The 15,737-nt window shown below is 42.4% G+C and overlaps 1 protein-coding gene across 1 annotated transcript in view; it reads right to left on the bottom strand.

The window, feature by feature from the left end:
- Window positions 1-15,737, bottom strand: part of LOC306710946 (transmembrane protein 132C) — a gene marked incomplete at both ends in the record, with an annotated part of 129,650 nt that overhangs the window by 80,115 nt on the left and 33,798 nt on the right. Inside the window, one exon of the mRNA XM_079179693.1 lies at window positions 4,873-5,797. Within this exon, the coding sequence (XP_079035819.1) occupies window positions 4,873-5,797 (925 nt within the window). The remainder of the gene's footprint in view (window positions 1-4,872; window positions 5,798-15,737) is intronic.

Here is a 15,737-nt window from a genome sequence, read left to right as displayed (position 1 = left end):
AATACAAGGATTAAAATCACTTGCTGCGGGCAACTGGTGGCAAGGCCCAATAGAGTAATATCTAAATAGTGAACGGTCTCCCCAGGCCTCAAATGACTAATTACTTATTAATACATAGATGAGGAAAAGCTGTGTTTTCAAAGTAAACACTGGTGAGCAGGCTAACTTAAAAAAAAACCCAACAACAACTGAAAGGTGGATATGGTTAAAGAAGGGCCGGGTACATTGAGTCAGTATTTACAAGAGTCTTCCTGATATTTAAATCTAAAAAAAACAAATTGTTTTGCTAATGTTTCAGCACAAAGAGGAGGAACATGTCAAAGCAAGAGTATCAGAGAGAGAGAGAGAGAGAGAGAGAGAGAGAGAATACAAGGAAAAGTACAGATAACAACAGAAATAGAAATGGAAAAGAGACATACCTATCTTAGGTGACCTTTTAACAAGAACGAATTCACAGAGGGGTGAGGTTGAGATAAGGCTAATACACTCAGGAGAACATCTTTATTCCAACCTTTTCTCCTGCTGATATTTCACCAAACAAACGGGCAGTAACAAACAGGCAAAGCCCCATGACCTGTGATCCCGAACTCTGTTAAGGATCGGACTCAGCTGACACGAAGCACTGCATCATGTCTGAGGAACTCCAAACCGGCCTCGGCTTGAATGTCCTTCTTTATTTATAACACTGAACATGCTAAATCTCTGAATAATCACACCACTCTTGCTGACTGTTTGAGCTGGCACAGTATGAAAAACCTCCCCGTACTCATACCTTTGCACACTCAGATATTAGAAATTAATTAGTATTCATCAGCAACACTGCCCTCGAGGGTGGGGGGGTGGGTGTGGGGATCTGTGGGAATATGTTGGATTGTTTAGTCAAAATTACAATACAGCTGGGGCAGTTTATCTTTTGAAAAGCCTGTTAATTTGTTCAGGAGGAAATGGTGTTTTCATTTGCATGTTGAATAAGGAGTAGCTGAGAACCCTTTTCCAACCTGTTACGCCACTCTCTCCACGGCTAATGAGGCAGGGAATTACTGGTTCCACTGGGAGCCCTTCGCATGACAAACACACCATGACTCTACAGTTGGCTCGGGGCAGGTCCAATGCAATGTACGCGTGTGAGTGTCTGTATATCCGTGTGCGCACATGTGATGGTAGACGTGAATATTCATGACTCTGTGTGTGTGCACACATGTCTGTGTGTTTTTCCAGCGGCTAGGGTTAACAGCCTGCAATTACATGCAAAATAATTTGATTTAGTTTGGATTAGATAAAATGCAGCCGACTACACTATAAGGCGGGAGAGAAAATAGCCGATAAAAGAGCCCTTTGCTTTAGTGTGCTGAGTTTGCTGTGCAACTAAGGTACAGACGCTGACTGGGCATGGGGATGTTTGACAACTAAAGGACATATTTTAAATGCTATCACTCACGTTTGTAACGCCACATGAGGAACATAAATTATTCCTACTTAATTTGTAATTGGTTGGAAGTGATGGGATGGCAGGTAATTTCATAATCTTGTACGCTGCTGAAAGGTTTATGATGAATAAGAGATGATTTCGTTTCTTGGCAGTTGATGGAAGCTAATGAAAACTGAAGACTTGGAATCAAAAGACACACATGATTATTTTTAAGAGCAAAAAAAAAAAAGCCATACCAAAGATCAACTGTCTTATCAGCAGTAGACTTGACTTTTCTCTATTTGTCAGTATAGTATGGAATCACGATGGACAAACGGCCAACATAACATTCGCATTAACAGTCAGTTATTTGTCATATTGGAGGTTTAATGTACATGTACATATTTTGCTTCAACCTGATTTCTCTAAAAAAATAGTATTTGTGATCAACAGGTTAAAGTTCTCAACAACATTGGAGCACAAACATGTTTTTATTAACTGAAAAATAAAAGTAGCTTTAATCTTACCAAACAATTTGTTCACCTCCACTTTTATGTATAACATGACTGCTTTGCATTCAGACCGCTTGTCACCTTTCTGCACAGGATTTAAACACTAATACACCGTACTGAGATCTACTGGTGTATCTACCAGCCGCGATAGTTATTCCCCTTGTAGGTCTGTGTGTGAGTCATCCTGGCAAAAATGTGATCCTGGAGACACCCTCTGTAGCAGGAACTTTTGAGTACTTTGCCAGGTGTTTCTATTTCTGTCTGTCTGTGGACAGATTCTGTCAGTGCGATAGCTTTGCAGTTGCATAAGATACAGTCGTGGAACTTTACAGGTGTGTAGTTTGAATCAAAATGAAAGTCGACTTAGAGGATGGGCGATAGCACCCCCCACTTTTCACCCCTGGCTCAATTTGGCGTCACTGCTGGTGTGATCCCATCGCAAGATGTTCTCTAACCACTGTGACCCAGAAGATGGATGGGTAATCCAACTGAATTTAATGGTGCACCCGATTATTCTCCTAATGTCCTGAAGAGTTTTACAGTCCTTTTAAAAAAGTGCTAGAGTGAAGAACATCTACTTATTCCTGCAGCACATGTTGGAATAAAGGACGTCCAGAGAGATTCTCAGTATTCTTTTGTCACGAGTTAGACTGTGTTGGAGGAGAAGGGAGGAGATGGATCCGGGGGAGGGGGGATAAAAGATAATGGGGAGAAGAAGAGAGCAACTCCAGGGAACATAAATAGTTAATGATGCCTTTGCCACTAGGAGGAAACTCACAAGAGCGACTTGTAAAGTAAACTGTCCATAAACACACACCCACACTCAGTGAATCGGCAATCACTGGGCGACAGTATGCAAACACATACAGCGTTCCACACACCAAGTCCGAACGGCTGTCTTGAACAAAGATCCACACACTCACACACATCCTCCAGCCCCCGCCTCCTGTGATCAGAATGTGAATTCACACCGCCATCATGGGAATATCAAGTGCTTTAAGAAAAGTTGTTTCTTCTTTATCATTAGGAAATCCAACAGCTAAGAGAAAAATACATTGAATAGCACCACAGGTTTAACCCTGTAACATAAAAAGCAATGCACAACAAAGTGGAGGCGAGATTAATCATCCGCGTCCGGGTGTTCAATTACAGAGCCGGGTAAACTGGCAGTCAAGTGCTGTAAAGTAGCATGTGATCGTCCATCACTTTGAGGTTTAATCTTTTGGTTGCTAATGAGGTACTTTTTGGTTGAATTTGAAGTCCCATCCCAACGGAAAACATAAAAAAGATGAACTTCTGAACGATCGGGGTGCAACACTGGTGCAAAATGCCACTGAGAGAAAAACACCGCCTCTAAAGTTCCCATTTACACACATGCTGACAAATGTGATTAACACACACTGCGAGCGCTAATACTTCATGGGAGTTCATCATCACTTGAGCAAGAGGAAAAGCAATGAGGCTTTTTGGCAGATTTCCTGCTCACCCAGGGTTGACAAATTGCCAGGGCTCTCTGTCACAGCTCCACTTTGAGGCTGCTAACTGCTTCATCTGCCATGATTTAGATCTCCGGCATTAAAGTAACCCGTGGAATGCATATTCCTTACACCTTAATTTGCATCGCACAACAAGGAGCAATTGTAGTCACTTTGAATGGTAATTTGTGTGAGACAAAACTCAATGAATCAAAAACTATACCTTGTTGTTGTTCGGTGGAAACACCTCAGATACACATTTTCCTCAATTTTGAAGGTGAGTACATGAAAACAATCTTTATAAAACGCGCGGGGGTATAATTAAGGTGTTATCCAGTCAAAACAATCCCCGCCGCTCTGTCAAAGAGGCAGCTTGCAAGGTTTTAAGCACAACAAAATATCTGTAATGTTTCTCCAAAATGACTTGGAAGGTTACAATAAACACCAACAAACCTTCTCTGTAAAGCACTTTAGCCATTGCAATTAATATATATATATATTTAATCTTTAGCGGTATTCAGATTATAGAAGATTATAATGTTGTGTAAACCAGAAAAAATACATATTCTAAGGGTGGTACCAAACAATAAACATGAGACCTTAACTGTAAACAGACAGAATAGTACCATAAATGAACTATCTTTAAACTTTCTGTTTTTTTTAGCTTTTTACTTAAATTGAACATTGTGAAACAGCTTGTGCTTCCACTTTCATGCGGCGAGCTCTTTCTTTGTCACTGAAACAATGTGACTTCACAAAAAACGCCCGCCAGCTGAAATGAAAATGTACTCTGCAAAAGCAAAGCAGGAGAAAGATATCTGAGAGTGTTGTCTGTCTGCGTTGTTTCCCACAATAAGGCACGGTAATTGATTACACGAGGGACGGCTTGCTCACCACTGTCTTGTCAACGCTTCTTTTCATTTGTAATATTATGTTTTTCATTTGCGATATCATGTTTTTCTAATGGGCAGACAAATGACCTAAATAAACAGGATTAATGACGTAACTGATGCTGGGCAGTTGACTAGCAGTGTCATGGCAACATTGTCTGTGGACTGGAGTCTGGTGTGGCAAATCAAAGGCTTATCATCGACACATTTTCAAATCTCTAACGCCAGAAAATAATCCCTGATTTTGCCAACTGCAGAGTATTTTGATTAAACAAGCCACAACAGTGTAGTGTAGTAAATACATGGTAGTACTGTAACTGTGTTGCCTACAAATTCATTTCAGTGTATGACTCAGAGAAACAATGATGAATAATTTCCTCCTCTTGCGTGCCTTGGCACAATTTGAGACAAACATGCATTGTCAAATTTGTGGTTGTGAAGTGTTATCTTTCTCTAAAAGTCAGCCAATGCCTTTTTTTAAACTTCTTTCATGCCCAATGTTGTCTGTTTAAATGAGTTCAGAGAGTGCGAGATAATCAGTAGAGCGGCAGAGTGAACTGTGTTCTCCCAGGAGGAGGCTGACTCACCTGAGGGTGAAAATTGGCACTGAAGAAAGCGTGGACAGAGCCAGAAAAGTGGAGACTGTCTCTCTCTGCCGGATGGGTTTGGAGGGGGCCATCACCACAAAGTTATTGTCCAGCTTTAGCTCCGCGAGCGGCTGAAACAGCCTGACGCTCCCAATGCGCTGCATAGGTGTGTGCCCTGCGAAGTAGCCCATCGGCCTCTGCTGGTCTGTGTGAACGGAGCTGCCCTTTCTTGAATCCTCCGAGCTGCAGTCTCCGCTGTCCGTGGTTTGAACCATGTAGTAGAGCTCCACAGGAGTGCCCTGGGCCTGCTCAGAGACCCTCTGCCTCCCCGGTCTGACAGTGGGCAGGCTGAACCAGCTGGCGAGGGGCTCCAGCTCGGCAACACATATCCCCAGCTCGCCTTTTAGCCTGCATGTTCCGCGCACTTCTTGAGTCTCGTGGAAGGCGAACATCCGGATGCAGGGCAGCTTGTGGATGGCGCTGTAGTCATCCCAGTCCCTCCCTGCAATGTAGAACAACACCTGGACCTTTGGCCAACTGGGGTGAATCCTCTCACTGATAATATAGGTGTGGACCTTCCAGTTGAATGTGAAGAGAGGCGACGATGATGCCGATGTCGCCACTGACGACGTCGTGAAGGGGGGGGTGTTAAATGGCCCCGGGGCGGTCTGCAGCAGCTCCAGAGGGACGGGCTGCTGGACAGACAGCGGCCCGTAGCTAGCATTGATGAAGGGCATCTGCCGGGCCTGGTGGATGAAGAAGGACTCAGTGCGAGCCTGCAGGCTGGAGTTCCTCATTAAGTCCTGGTTTGCCTCCTGTAGGAAGAACGCTGACTCAGCGCTGAGGATCCGGTAGCTGACAGGCAGATAGATTGGCGTGGGGCCATACCTCTGCAGGCCCTCCAGCATCACCTTGCTATCCACCACTGAAACAAAAAGACACAAAAAAGGACTCAGTTTCAACAACTGAGGTGAAAACACTTGGAGTAATCCACTTCTGGTCATGCGTCATGGTACTTATGGCTGCATGATGAAGATTCATTGTCTAAACTCCATCAACAAAACCTGAGCCAGGCGTGAAATCAAAGAGCAGAATGAGGAAAAATTGGAGGAAATAACTCACGACCACATTTAACATAACATTTGCATGCATTGCCTGCAACCTGAGGCAATCATATCTACAGTCACTTCTTGCAGTGAATGTTAAATGGTTTGTTGGAGACATTTGAATATGACATCACCTTCATGAGCCGCTGCTCTTATTTGAAAGCATTTGTTAGACCCAATTCAAAACACTTGCGTCTTTCTGAGTCACTTGCTTATCAGTCTTGTCCTCATTCCCTCCAGCCTTCGATCCTTTTCAATGTGACAATCTGTTTCCCTCAATTTGTATATCTTTTGATTTAGGTTTTTCCTCTTATGACTTCATCTCCTGTCTCCTTCCTACATCCCTTTCTCCTTCATTCCAATCGCCTTATATGCTTCAATACTGTCAGATATGAAAAGTTTCCATCAAATGCCAGGTCGGACCCAATTTCATGCTCCAAACAGTAATTCTAACCCGGTTTTAAGTAAATCACACTGGAAAAGTGATAGAATCACAGACATTTAGTGCTGTTAATATGCACTTTAATCCTTTGATGCAATGCACAAAGGAAAAGTAGGAGCTCCTCCCCGCTGTAAAATATTAAAACTAATTGTTGATGGTGGAGACACAGCTTGAGGAAGATCTTGAAAACGATATTGCTTTCTCTTTGTGAAGTGTAATTGGCAGTGGCATTTCCACACTGCAGTTTGATTGATATCCTCTGTGTGCACATAATGTACTGTATACGTTCCTGTTAGTACAAAATGTTACTGCTGCAAAAACGGTATACTAAGGCAATTAGTGGGAGGCATATGCTGTATGGAGTTGGAAGATAGAACTTTTCTTTACTTATCATTTGATCAAATATTTCCTGATCTAATTTACAAACTTCTACCACATTTACTGTATTAAGACACCATTAAATTGACATTGATCCACTGAGAAATTTTGTTTAGTGAAAACAAAAAGGCAAATCAGAGGTCCAAACTACAATGTCTAACTTCGCATTGTTTTTTAGAACACCAGCATGCACCTGTCCCTTTCGCCTCGCGTCTCTGACTGCACGCCTCCCCTTCAACTCTCCCGCGCCCCAACTGAGGAGACATATCTCACAGTTTGAAAACCTCTGTGCTAAGTTTGTTGTTTTTTTTTAAAGGTGTCATTGTGGCACTGGTATTACCAAAAACATCAAATGATATCCAGCATTTGTTGTCTCTCTCTTTCTTTCGTACCAGTTTTGCTCACAGCCACGGCACACTCCCATCTTTAACTATCCGGTATGTCGATCCAACCTCACATATGTGGCCCTCAAACCTGCTTCCATCCCGCCCTCCATCCTGCAAATCTCCCCCTTCCCCCAGTTACTCTTCACCATCAAGTTCCAGATATTTGAACTGATGGAGTAGCCCATGAGAGCCCATTGATTTTCTGCCCCGAAGTCTCTGTGCTGTTGTGGATGTGGCGTGGCAGTGATTTGTGATGATCCATGGCAACAGAGGAATGACCGGCTGTGGCCAGATGGACGGAACCAGCATCAGACAGCAGGAGCAGCGCTTCAAAAAGGAACAACCCTGCTCTCACAAACCAGTTTTAACTTAATGCTTAGGATACACATTTAAAATCTGGTCTTTAAATAACATTAAATCTGAACTTTTACATGCAGACTGGAGGAGATATATATATATATATATATATACCACTGATGCAAATTACCTCATGTATTCATGTATTCATCTACTAATCATCTCCAATAAGGAGAGAGTAGTGAAAAAGGATATCATGTCTGGTTCTGTGCCACGCACCAGGCAGTTTACAGTAATATGGCAAGCTATGGCGAGCTCCTGGTGCTAAAATGCCATTTTCATTATTTACCTTTAATCATAAGGCGCTGTGTCTGACTGTAACCCAGCCTCATGGGGTGCCTAATGAATCGATCGGTGAGTTAAGATCTGATCCCTCTTTATCCGTTATGACTTTCATGTCCAGGCATAAGCAGCTGGTTCTATTTCGCTACACAAGTCCATTAGATTCTCAAATAAACACCATTTTTTTGTGTCCCTACGGCAGCGGGGGAAATTGTGTTGCCGAATGAAAAAAACAACCACACAGCTGAACCTAATTACAGAGCTCTATTCTATATAATAGTCATAGTTAATAGTATGAAGGCTGACACTGATATGGGTAACAAAGCCATGGAAATAATAAAAATGAATCATAAATATAAATCCGTTGCACTGTTCTGTAAACAGTTGCTTTTTTGTATGTTTTTGTGTTTTGCCAGCCTTCTCTACTCCGACTCCAGAGTTAACCTGTATTTCTATACACCACTGCCTCCCCGATGCGGAGGAATACAGAAAGATGTGAAGACATCCTCTGAGGCAGTTCACAGTGAGTGTCTACTGCTGGTACACAGTTTTGACTGAGAGAATGATGTTTATACTTGAAAATGACAAGATAGAGAGCAATGTCAAGAGGGGAGCAGTTGCTGAGCTGGTGCTCGATCATGCTTACAGCACAGTGAGAGGATTTTCCCGTCTTTCTTTTTCTCTGGGAGATGCGACACACTGTCCTAGTTCCCACTTACAGATGACGCTGTAATACTATAACGGGTATAATACTCATTACAGCTGAAAAAAATCTTGTAATTTGCAACTTCAGATTTAGAATATGTCCATTTCCTTGACACCAATAGGACCGCCTTGAATAGAGAGGCAAAGCCGGTGTGATTTGCAGCTCTGAGTCGCCCTTGGATTTCATGTCTGCGGCTACTGTACTTGTAAATCATGTCTGCGGGACTGTTTCTGCAAATGAAAAAGGGGATGATTTGTGCTGATAACTTAACCCCTGTGGTAAATCCTTGCTGTAAACTCTTGTGCAGGATTTCTTTGGCACTGCCAACCCCTCAGGACGTGGGCCGAGGAGTCTGAGCGCATATCACACATGCGGCTGAACCGGACTGGTCTCCTCATCACACAGATGCTCAGGATTTAATGTCTTGATGTTCTATTCATGTAGTGTGAGCCAGGGGGCCCACAGGAGCATGGGACTCCAAATGAAAATGCATTTAAAGTATTTCCCATGGAATTCCTACAATATGCAGCAACCAACTTCTAATCTACGCTCTCAAAATGGTATTAAAGCATTCACGTCCCCAAGACAGCCATGTGTGGCTTAGATTCAAAGCGCTTGCTATAATCACCTGTTCTTGTCCCTGGCGACCAAAGGAAAACTTCACCCAAGAAATATAATCCCTTCATCTTGCCTCCCTCCTCCTCTTCTCATCCTATCTTTATCCTCCACCACGTGTGAATATTGCAACCAGTCCCTGATCAAACATATTAAGTTGGCCTGACTTCAGTAATACATTCATCAAACAGATTTTCTTGTATGAAATCTGCAGGGGGGGAGGTGTCCGAGGTAAGTGTTGGGAAAACGAACAGCAATGGGGGATGGAGTTGGGAAGTGGGAGGTGGATTGACTTTTTGTAAGTGTTCAGGAAAAGTCCAAAGATCACAGCACAGCAAGAGATGATGAGCGTGGTCGACATTCAGTTTAAAATTGGACCACTTTTTTTTTTCCTTGTAGAGCCATCAGGAACACAGCATTGCACTCGCCTGCTGTAGAAACACCTCTAAGAGTTCACTGCTTTCCAGCCTGCTGATGCAACTCTTACTGTCTCATTTCTCACTGCGATAAAAAACAACCCAAAAAAAAAACACAAGTGGTCACTGATAAGGCTGGCATGGGAAATCTAAATCGGGTCCATTTGTCTGTGCATCCATTTTTTTTATTGTATTTTTACAGTTTTTACTGTTTCGGTCCGTGAAAAGTCTCAAAGGAAAAGTCTGGAAATGTTCCTCGTGTTTTTTATTGTTGAGAAATCATATGCAAAGACCAAATCCGCAATTAATTTATTCTGCTAACAATCAACACTTGCTCTATGTTATTCCACTGAGTTCAAAAACACATCACACACTTGGTGATTATTTTCCTTCCTTATCACGAACGTGGCCCTGTTTTTTCAGCACACATCAGTTCCCAAATTAGATTAATCCACGGCTGAAATTAGTCCTCAACAAATGTACTATTTATGTTTGAGTAACAACTGCCACAAACGTTTTTCCAACTCCCCAACCTTCTATGATGTCAACGTTTGTAGCTTTGAGCGAAATGTCTCAAGTCCATTTGTGATTCATCTTGGAAGATTTGTGTTTTAAGAACACAGTGTGTGCTTGGCAGTGAGAGTAGGGTTTTTATTTTTCTTTGGATTTGTTGACAGTAATAAACTCTTTAAATCAAGATGCCTGTAAACTTTCATTCATCGTTTGATTGTGACTGTAAAAAGTTCTTTCTTTCATGCTCATCTTTTCAACATCTAACAAAAAGAACGCAGACGGACCTAAGTAGCAATTCACAGTTATTGTAAAATATCAAATAGAGGCTCAGAAAATCACCTCAAGACACGTGTTAAACCGACCATAACATGCCATTTACATGCTGTTTGATGCTGTTATCTGCTCCTCTCTAATCCATTGTTAGTATCAGGAAGTGACAACACTTTTTTTCTTTACTGATTGTGTTTGAAAGAGGGAGGCGCATCTTGTTTTGTCTTCTAGTACTGACATATCTAAAGCTTTGTGGAATCCCAAATTTCCACAAGTCCACAAGGTAAAAGATTAAGACGTGATATTTATGTGGCATTTACTTTTGTTAAACATTTGCTCTATTTGGAAGCTTTCTTTGTAGAGGGACTGCTGAGGGGACCTTGAAGTCACCATCAATGGACCTACTGTCGGTCAGTATGAGACATAACTTCTTTATTTTCAGCCACAGAACAATGGGATGTAAAGGGTATTTGGGGCACTTGGAGGGCTGGATATAAATGTCAACTGCCGCGCTGATGGAGAAAATGCCATTGGCAAAGTCAAGAAGTTTAAAACCCTTATCAGAGACAGTTTCTGATCTAGTCTTGTGTGCGCACAAAAGGGGAGAGGAGGCTGAATGTCTCCAAAACCACCGAGCAGCACGGCAATTAGCTAAGCTATTGAAAACCCTCAAAACTATTTTAATTGCTGCACTGACTGAGAACGGGTTTTAACAAATTTAATCAAACATTATTGTATAATAATACTATCTTACTCAAAAGCCAGAAAAAAAAGTCATTCATTTACACCCTTTCTGTACGGAATTTATAGGAACCAAGAAGAAGAATATCCGTTCTGCAAAATATTCATTAGGCTCATCCATTTACAATCTTAAAAGCACACTCTGGGCCCTCTTAAATTCAGTGAAGGCTACTAGATATAAAACCGTCTTCAGTGGCTGACAATATAATCCTCTGGTTAGTGAAATGTCCCGGGTGATAGCTCAACACAAACAAAGCACCACAGCAACACTAATCCTTCTAAGTGCCCATCACATGCACCCTGACACCGCAGGAGAACCGGGGCAGAGCAGAGAGCCCACTCCCAGCAGGGGGTTAATCTGATCACATAAAAGCAAAGCACACCTCATCTTTCATCACGAGGCAACACATTTATGCAGCGATCGATTGGTGGAATCATATTTTCCCCTTTCAGAGAAATGAGGGAAAATGAAGTATTGTGACCCAACCAAGATGGATGGGGCAGGGCTTCATACCTTTCAGATATCAGCAATAAGCCTCGGCCTCGTGTTTCTTCAGAACTTGAGTTGTTTTCATCTCTGACAAATCGTATAGCTTCTGTACGTCTAAGAATGGCCTTTGGGTCATTTCCGTCAATAAATTCACACACAAGACTGCACAAAAGTAATTTACAGTATGCTTGTCGTCTCTCTTTCTCCCAAGCACCTGCCTCTCATCTCACCTTCCAAGCACACAATCGCATCAATAAAGATATATTAGCCACATGCCGCATTCCTTTGGGACTGTTGGTCTGCATGAGGAGAGTGAAAGACATTCCCCTCTTACTCGTAGGAACTTAAAATCTTATAAGCAGTACTGGCAGGAAATGCACATCGCTTAACAATCAAGATGGATTCATCACAAAGGCTTAATTATTCATTTGCATGTTAGAAATAGATGTTTTAACATATTCTGAGACTGTGTATTCATTAGGGATAATGTTTAATACTTCTAAGACAAATGAATGCCTTTGTTATAAACCCCTCTTTATGGAAATATAGTTGATTAAATGAACATGTTCTGTCTTTGCCATTCTACAATATCTAATTTAGTAAAATAAATGAAGTAGCCAGAAGAGAATTAAACTGATTTTAGAAGACACGGTTTGTCATTCTTTGATCAGGTTTTCTGATCTACAGTAGGTGAATATTTCTAACTCGTAAACCCCAAATTTGAAAACTGTACATTTGTGCATGCTCTTTCAGAAAAATTCTACATCTATCATCAGGGGCCGCCAAAGCATCCTCCTTATCTCTGCCGAAAAAGAGGTGCAGAGAGTAATTACATATTACATGGTCCAAACAATGCTGAAAATGAAATGTTTGTAAGCTGTCATTTCTTGCACCACAAGCCGCCTCAATGAGATCCAAAAGGTAACTGCTGCTAAGAATGACATTTAAAATCCATCCTCCCTCTCTGCTCGCTTGGAAATAATGTATTTCAACATTACGGGAATCTTAAAGAAACACAAATGGAAAATGAAAAAGATAAACCTCCCGTTTGGGCATTAGTTATGTCTAACTGGGGAAAACTTCCTGCGGCTTCCAAACATTTCTTTGTCTGCATAAAGAACATTTTTCCCACTCATTCTGCGAGGCATCACATCTCCCTGGTGGGGTTACTGAGCAACGGCAATGAACAGCACTTCGCCAGTTGTGCAGAGAGGAAAACAACCTCCAAGCTTTCTGCCTTGAAGACACATTAGGGACATGAATGTACTTCTTTTTTATGACACTTCAATTCTGTCCATTGCCTGTGGGCCCAGTGTTGTGCGCCGTAAGGTGTCAGGAAGGGAGGAGGTGAATGGCGAAGCGGGGAGTAACTGAGGAGTCGGTGGTTGTTTAGATGAGATGAACTAGGGGACGAGAGCTCTTGAAGGAACGGGGCCAAATGTGCTGAGCAGAGCAGAGCAGCAGTTAGCCTTCTCACGAGGGCACCCACAGGGGTAATCGAAGGCTTCAGCTTAAACGTGTGGGCTCTGCTCTTGTCATTTAAGACCACAGATTGCCCCTGTGAGTGAATGAATGTGACCAGCGCTCCCTCATTGAAGACCCCGCGCTCTGAAATCGAGTCAAACAAAAGTAGTGACAGTGACGGATGATGCGGTGGTGCGCGTAGACGGAGGGAGACCTGCGTCATAAATAACAAAGGCTCTCAGCACATGGTAATCATATCCAAGTGAAACTATTTCAGGTATACTGCATATTATACACCGGGGATGTTTTTTTGTGTGTGCAAATATATGAAATCAGATGCGGTTAAGTGGGTAAGAATAATGTAGTGAGTGGGCAAAACGGAGCAGGGTGAGTAATGTTCTGGCATTTCCAGCAAGGTTACATTGTGAGAAAGTCAATGGGCCTTGGACACCAGGCACTGCAGCTGCTCCCAAGAACTCAAATAACGCAAACCACCATATTAATTATGTTCAGAAGAAGGGACGGGCAGGATGAGTGTAATCACTTATTGTCTTTAAATACAAATGCACGAATGGAGAGATAATGGCACAGATTAGTTTCACCGTCTCTCATTATCACATTTTTTATTTAGAAAAACAAAATCATTCATTTCAATTATCATCAGTTTGATTACTAAATGTGCTTTAGCTGCTGTGTTTTATAGTACCTTTTTTTAAGCATTAGGCTAAAGATTCAGAAGACTGAGAATACCAAGGATATTACACAGATGTGTACCACTAACGCTGCAGTGCGATGCACAGGTGTTTACTGTCTTTCTAAGATTTTTCTTCTACCAAGCATCTAAAAAAAACGAAACTGATAAAGTCCTTGTAAGGGAGTGCATTGGCCATCGGTTTGTTGTGGATAAATGATTTCCCAAACATTATAATATTCTCTATAATAGATACATTCCTCACTAGAAGATGCTACTTTGAGAGTGAAAAATAATGCTCAAATGTGAGAAAGATGATAGCCGGACACTCGACAGCTGTCTCTTCCAAAAAGCACTGAGGCCCAAGTTTATTTATCCTACAGACAGGTAGACTAGTAGAGAATGACAGTCCCTTATTGCGTCTTCTTACATAAAAGAGTTATTTTTTTCTTATCCTCATATCACACTGACAGAAGGACAACTCTGTCGGGCCCTCCATAATAACAGGTTGCAGAAATTGTAAGTAAAAAGAGCCGTCAAGGTAAGTGACTGCGTCTTCAGTCAGACACACGTTCTTGAGTTTAAATTTCCTTGAGTAAGGATGAGAGTATCAATTGGTTGTGAGAGGCTGAAAAAAAAGAAATCTCTGGCTCTACATGGCGGTACTGGAGAACACTAATTTAAAAGAACGATACTTCACCACACAGTTATGGTAAAAGTCGATGAGGATGGTAGCGATGCCGTCTGAAGATGGCGGAAATTGCACATCGCTTCTGAATTTGTACAGCTCAAGGATCTGTATCTGCTGCCTGGTGGAGGGGGGGGTTTAAACAGCAGTTGGGGGAGGGGGGGGGTGGGGGGGTATAATGAGTGTTCTGCATGTGAAAGCATGTGTGTTGAGGTTTAAGTGGTTGGGAGTCCAAATCCAATGATCAGACCACACAATGCAAACCTACGGCGCAAAGAAGGAGAGATACAGACACGAGTGATTTTTTTATCTTTGCATGTGTGAATGTTTGCCACAATGTGCATGCTTGTGCTGTGGATGTGTGTGAATGTGGGATCTTTGGTGCTTTGTTCTGTATTCATGTCTGTCTAAGTGTGTGTAAGCGAGTTTGAGCACGAACACTTGCAATTCCTTGGAGAGGACTGTCGTGTAGCCTTGGGCATACTCCATCGATGGGAAATCTGATTTTTGAAGCAGCATGCACCCCACTGGTCAAACTACAGATGATCAAATGTCAAGCCTCGAACGGTCTAACTGTGGTATCTGCAAGTGTGGCCCAAATGCATGTTTTGAGTGCAGAGGTGTGTATGGAGCGAGATGCCCCTGGCACAGATACAGTGGACTGCAGATCGGTGGCACTGCGCTCTCCTCTGACAGCAGTGAGGCGGTAAACAGCACGGAAGAGAGGAGCCTGGTCTCCGTGGCCCAGAGGAAGTCCACGGCACGCTCCAGCAGGAGCAGAGGGAGAGAACAGACAGTCATTCCGCTGCTGCTCAGAAACTCTGAAATGAGATGAACTCAGAGGTCTCTCCCTGCAGCAAGCAACGCTCACGGCATGCATTTCTTTATCCATATCCTCCCCCCCATAAGTGCCACAGAGAAATTCTTGTCTTTCAGTGAGCTTAGCGGTTGGGGGAATAAGCGGGAAATGGAAGTAAAGATGCCAAGAGAAAAGGCTGTCTATCATTTTCACTCAATGCCCAGACCTAGTTTTATTTGTCAGCCTCATCCTTCTCTTGCCAGATTTTGTGACTAACAGAAGCTGCGAAAGGTTTAGTCAGATAATTATGTCGCGATCGCCTTGGGTTTTTTCGCTGAGGAAAAGCTTTACTGAGAGTTTCTTCATATTTTTACAGCTGGTCATAAAATAAGATGCCGTGCATGATAGAATGTCTTTACGTCACGATGGAAGGCTTTGGTGCATAACTCAGAAATAGAAATATTTGAATACAAAGGCTCAAGGTTACCCATCATAGACAAGTGGAGTAAATCTAGAATACA

This window comes from Pholis gunnellus, assembly GCF_910591455.1.
Source record: "Pholis gunnellus genome assembly, chromosome: 18".
NCBI classification, from domain to species: domain Eukaryota; kingdom Metazoa; phylum Chordata; class Actinopteri; order Perciformes; family Pholidae; genus Pholis; species Pholis gunnellus.
Note: the sequence above shows the minus strand (reverse complement) of the source record. Positions and strands in the feature narration are given on the sequence as shown.